Source organism: Poecilia reticulata, unplaced genomic scaffold, assembly GCF_000633615.1.
Source record: "Poecilia reticulata strain Guanapo unplaced genomic scaffold, Guppy_female_1.0+MT scaffold_190, whole genome shotgun sequence".
NCBI lineage: Eukaryota > Metazoa > Chordata > Actinopteri > Cyprinodontiformes > Poeciliidae > Poecilia > Poecilia reticulata.
The window spans coordinates 223,011-228,698 of NW_007615019.1; the positions used below are offsets into that span (position 1 = coordinate 223,011).

Below are 5,688 nucleotides of genomic sequence, written 5' to 3' on the forward strand. Positions count from 1 at the left end.
TGGAGGTCGTCCTCCTGGAGGTCGTCCTGATGGAGGTCGTCCTCTAGAGGTCGTCTTGGAGGTCGTCCTGATGGAGGTCGGATCCGTTCTGTTTGATGTTCCTGTTTGTTTGGTTCTGATGGACCCGTAATAAAAAGTTCTGCCTGACAGTAAGAAGCCAGTTCTGAGTCGGGTTACAGGGACCTTCATCAGTTACCATGGTAACAGACCCAGGTAGGCCAGAACCGGATCAGAACCTGGACGGCAGAGCCGGGAGAACCTCTGAGGTTCTGGACTGGTTCTGTTGGACCTCCAGCTGACTGTATCACAGCTTCTACACACTCATAATGTTTTATAGATTTTATTTTTATAATACTTTTAGTTTATTTTAATTTAGAATCCATTTTGACTTCATTAAAAAATAATTAAAATTCCAGTCGAAGAGCTCGAGTCGGGTCTTGGATGGGTTCTGGTTCTGGTTCTAGATGGTTTTTGTTAAAATGATGTAACTTCCTTTTTTCTCCAAGGAAGAACAAACTGAATAATTGATCAGATTTTATCTGATTTAAAGCGTCGGTTTGGTTTTTTAATTTTAAAAACACAAATTAAAAATATAACAAAAAAACAGTTTTTCTACAGCCAGGATGAGCAAAGTGTGTGACTGCATGAGCTAATGATGATAATAATGATAGTAATGGTGATAATGATGATAATAGTGATGGTGATAATAATAATAATGGTGATGATGATGATAATAATGATGATGATAATGATAATAATGGTGATAATGATGATAATAATGATGATGATAATGATAATAATGGTGATGATGATGATGATAATGATAATAATGATAATCATGATAATAATGATGATAATGATAATAATGGTAATAATGATAATAATAATGATAATGGTAATGATGATCATAATATTAATAATAATGACAATGATGATAATAATAATGATAATAATGATGGTAATGATAATAATAATAATAATGATAATTATGATTATAATTATAATAATGATAATGACAATAATGATAATAATGATAATGATAAAAATGACAATGATAATATTAATAATGATAATAATAATGATAATAATAATAATGATTATATTATTAATAATAATAATAATGATAATAATAATATTAATAATAACAATGATAATATTAATAATGATAATAATGATAATATTAATAATGATAATAATAATATTAATAACAATGATAATAATAATGATAATAATGATATTAATAATATAGATAATAATGACAATGATGATAATATTAATAATAATAATGATAATAATAATGATTATATTAATAATAATGATAATAATAATAATAATGATGATAATGATATTAATAATGATAATTATAATAATATTAATAATAATAATATTAATAATAATAATATTAATAACAATGATGATAATAATAATAATGATAATAATGATAATATTAATAATAATGATAATAATAATGATAATATTAATAATAATAATAATGATAATTATAATATTAATAATAATATTAATAACAATGATGATAATAATAATGATAATAATAATGACAATGATGATAATATTAATAATAATAATGATGATAATGATAATAAATGATAATGATGATAATATTAATAATAATAATGATAATAATAATGATGATAATAAAATGCCTCATAGTTTATGGATTCATCCAGGATGTTTTAGGAACAAAAAGCTTTTTAACATCAGATTTTCTATAAATATCTCGGATCTTTTCTCGCCTCTTGTTGACTGTAAGCCGAGTTATTTAGTTTAGACAATATATAATAATGTGTGTCTGTCATGAGGCGGTGGTGGTGAGAAGAGACGCAGGGACCCCGGATGTAAATGATGAATGAAGCTGAACAGGCGGCGCGGCAGAGTTAGCTCACAGCTAATAGCAAAGAGCTAAACCCACCTGACTACACTTACACTGTGACGGCAGGCAGACAAATGACGTGCGTTTGACACGAGACGGAGACAACAGGTGGGTTTACGTACAGGGAGGGTAACCAGGTAACTAGACTCACCTGGGAACCGTCAACCGGGAAGAGACGAGACAACAGAGACTCTCAGGACGGAAACCCACAGAAACGGACCATGTCAGCGGCTGCATTTCATAATTTAATACGTTTCAGGACAAATGTTCTTCATCTCTGGTTAAAATGATACATTTTAATATCTAATTTCTTCAGGTTTCCAGATGTGTTTATTTTTGGAGATCATTGAATATTTTCATCATGAATTTTGAATTTTCTGTCTGAACTCATTTGGGTCATTTTGGCGGAAATGGTTTAGATTTTATTGAACGTCCACATTAAAATATGGATTAAATGAGTTTTAATAACATTTCAGGTTGAAATGGCAGGAAACTGTTTTCACAATGAATCACATATGAAACTATTATGATCAACAGATTTTATATGAATTTCATCATTTCAGTGTTGGGTTTATAGTGGAAAATCATGATTTATTTTTAAAACTGTTGGATCTGAAGAAACGGTTTGAACTGAGCAGAGAGAGCCAACGGCTGGCGCCACTTGTTGGGTCGGAACCGCAGAACCGCCTGCACGTCAGTTAAACGTTTGGGAGAGTTTACATTTCTTTAATATTTAGTTTTTAAAAGGTTTTTAAAATGATTTTCTATGTAAAGTTCTTCCTGTAGGGCCGTTGGGTCAGAACCAGAATCCAGTAACTTAAATTATTAACACATTTAATCCATTTACTTTGACGGTTCTGGTTCTGCTGCTGCCAGAACCTCATGGATCTCCAGACAAGAACCTTGTTCTGTTCCAACAGTAACAGTGAGGTTAGTTTGTACAGGAAGCAGAACCGGAACCAGAACCGCAACGTTGATGATGAATCAGGCCAGAGACTCGGTTTGATAAAAAACTGGATTCTTCTCAGTTTATTGATCTGCCTGCTGAGGAAGAGGAGGAGGAGGAGGAGGAACAGGAAGGCTCAGAAGTAGTTGACGACTCTGCGGATGGACTGGATGTTGGGGTTCTGGGCCTGCCACTCCGTCGGGCTGCAGTAGTTCCCGCGCTCCACGATGTACATCCGGCCCCGGAAGTTGGGCTCCTCGTACATCACCCAGCTGAGGCAGAGGAGGAGCAGAGGTTAGACACCGGGACCGGAACCGGACCTTCACAGGAACCGGGACCGGACCTACACAAGAACCGGGACCGGAACCGGACCTTCACAGGAACCGGGACCGCAACCGGACCTTCACAAGAACCGGGACCGGAACCGGACCTTCACAAGAACCGGGACCGGAACCGGACCTACACAAGAACCGGGACCGGAACCGGACCTTCACAGGAACCGGGACCGGAACCGGACCTTCACAGGAACCGGGACCGCAACCGGACCTTCACAAGAACCGCTCAGGACCAGAACCACAACTGGACCTTCACAAGAACCGCTCAGGACCAGAACCACAACCGGACCTTCACAAGAACCAGAACCACAACCGGACCTTCACAGGACCAGAACCGCAACCGGACCTTCACTGGAACCGCTCAGGACAGGTAAAACCAGAACATTGTTATGATTCTGGGAGGACACTCTGTCAGAACCTCAGAGGTTCTCTGGGTCAGAACTTTGATATGGGCCCTTCAGGTTCCAGTTGACCATGTGAATAAAACCCAGATTTACTGATGGAGTCCTGCAGGGTTCTGGTTCGGCCCGCTTGTCTTTCCTGTTGGCATCAGACAGCAGGGAATCGTGATGCTGACGATACGCAGTGACATCCATAATCCCTGATTAACCCAGTTTGGTAGATTAAAACCTGGATGAATCTAAATGTTCTGCCTTCAAATTCTGACCAGACAGAATCTGATTCTGGTTCTAACATTTCACAGTGTTAGAAAACGTCACAGTGCTGAATAAGATGATGTTTACACTGAGGAACTCGGTGTGACCAGGAACTAGAAACGTTCCTGTTCCTGTTAGACGGGAGGCGCTGCTCCCCCTGGTGGTGAGACGTGGCGCTGCAGACAGGTGAGACGATGTTCAGGTGGATACGGAGGTACTGAATGAGCCTAAAGGTGAAGAGCTTGATCCTAGGCTGTATGATGGACTGAGGAGGTTCTGAACCAACTGGACCTGATGAAGGGAAGAGGTTCCATAGAAGGTACCTCTGGCAGATCCGGTTCCAGTCGGGCCACGTCGCCCCACGGGTCCATCAGACCGAAGGTGAAGAAAGAACTAGCTTCATGCTACTATGCTCTTCTTCTCTTGCTAACCTAGCATCTTGTTGATGATGCATGCTAGGCTAGGCTAGCAAACTTAAGGGAAACAGGCGCCTGGCCCCAACAAAACGCCGACATTTAAAGACAAGCAAACCCAACGCGTTCTGTGGAAACGAGCCGGTCCAGGTTCTGGTTCTGTTGGAGGTTTCTTCCTGTTAAACTGGAGTTTTTCCTCTCCACTGTCACTACGTACTTGTCCAGGAGACCCGGCTGATCACTGGGACCTGTGAGACTGACCGGAACCAGAACTCTGTCGCCTCTCAGAGCGGATCTGGACCCTGAAGGACCGAGCCGAGTTGGTACCGGCCTGGTACCGGTTGTGTTGTGGTGGTGTGGGTGGTGCAGGACTCACGCTCCGTCTCCGTAGACCCTGACGGAGTTGATGCAGCTCTTGGAGAAGCCGCGGCTCTGCAGGAAGGGACAGTCGTCGCAGATGTCCATGCACTGGCCGGAGAAGTTGCAGGCCTCGAACAGCTCGATGCGGTAGTGCTCTCCATGCTGGGAACCCAGAGCGGACAGGTTAGTCTACAGACCTCAGGGACGGTCCTGCCCAGAGCGGTCCTGAGGTCGGAGCTGCTCACCATGCGGATGGGCTTGCAGGATCCCATGTGGTCGTTGTGGGAGTTCCACCTCTGGAACTCTGGGTATTCTCCGTGCTCCAGGATGTACTGCTGCCCCCTGAAGTCCGGATGGTCGTAGCAGATCCAGGCTCCGCTCTCCACCCGGATGGAGTTCACTCTGAGCACAGGGAGGCAGGCTTTTATTGTGAAAATCAGGAGGGAAATGAGCTGTAGACTGTAGAACCTTCATCACCTGTTCATGAAGCCGCGGTCCTGGAAGTTATCACAGTCACCTCTGACCTCCAGCTTCCTGCCGGTGAAGCACCGCCCCTCGTAGAAGGTGATCTGCAGGAGACGTTAGCCGTTAGTGAACCGCTCTGAACCAGGAAAACGGGTCAGAACCGGGTTAAGATGAACGGATCAGAACCAGAATTCAGTTCTGTTAAAACTCTTTCATCTGTTGCTTCTGCCTGACAAACGGCAGCTATGGCCACGCCCACGCATGATGTCACCCCACCCTTCACTGTGACGTCACATCAGCACATTATTACCACAGTCGGGTCAGAACTTTCCAGAACTCGGTAGGAAAACACCAAAACAGGGAGAACCACGCCCCAACAAGCTCCGCCCACCTCTAACCGAAGCTTTTAATTGGATGAGCAGCCTGGCCCCGCCCCTTCTTCCTCAGACATGAGGAATAGATTCAGCATCATGGATCAGCTGCAGAGGAGAGCGCCGCCTGCTGGCCGGGAGCCGCAAGCTCACATTACAGCTAGTCAGCAAATCACGAGGCCCAGTGAGCGGTTCTGGTTCTGGAACCGACTGATTCTGGTTCTGATCCATTAAACGGTTCTGGAACCGAC

General features: G+C 42.4%; 2 protein-coding genes across 13 annotated transcripts in view; one reads left to right on the forward strand and one right to left on the reverse strand.

Moving 5' to 3' along the window:
• The window catches only part of nub1 (negative regulator of ubiquitin-like proteins 1), a 14,077-nt gene extending 13,917 nt beyond the window's left edge, over window positions 1-160 (forward strand). For 4 of the 12 annotated variants that reach the window (XM_017303154.1, XM_017303149.1, XM_008402143.2 and 1 more), the window contains one exon: window positions 6-160. The gene's annotated coding sequence lies outside the window, so the exon portion shown is untranslated. The remainder of the gene's footprint in view (window positions 1-5) is intronic. The other 8 variants (XM_017303152.1, XM_008402147.2, XM_008402149.2 and 5 more) reach the window with 4 other exon arrangements.
• A 2,732-nt stretch (window positions 161-2,892) lies between these two features.
• Window positions 2,893-5,688, reverse strand: part of crygn2 (crystallin, gamma N2) — a 3,391-nt gene continuing 595 nt past the window's right edge. Inside the window, 4 exon segments of the mRNA NM_001297443.1 lie at window positions 2,893-3,109; window positions 4,618-4,763; window positions 4,847-5,003; window positions 5,079-5,170. Coding sequence (NP_001284372.1) covers window positions 2,974-3,109; window positions 4,618-4,763; window positions 4,847-5,003; window positions 5,079-5,170 — 531 coding nt within the window. The 3' untranslated portion in view covers window positions 2,893-2,973.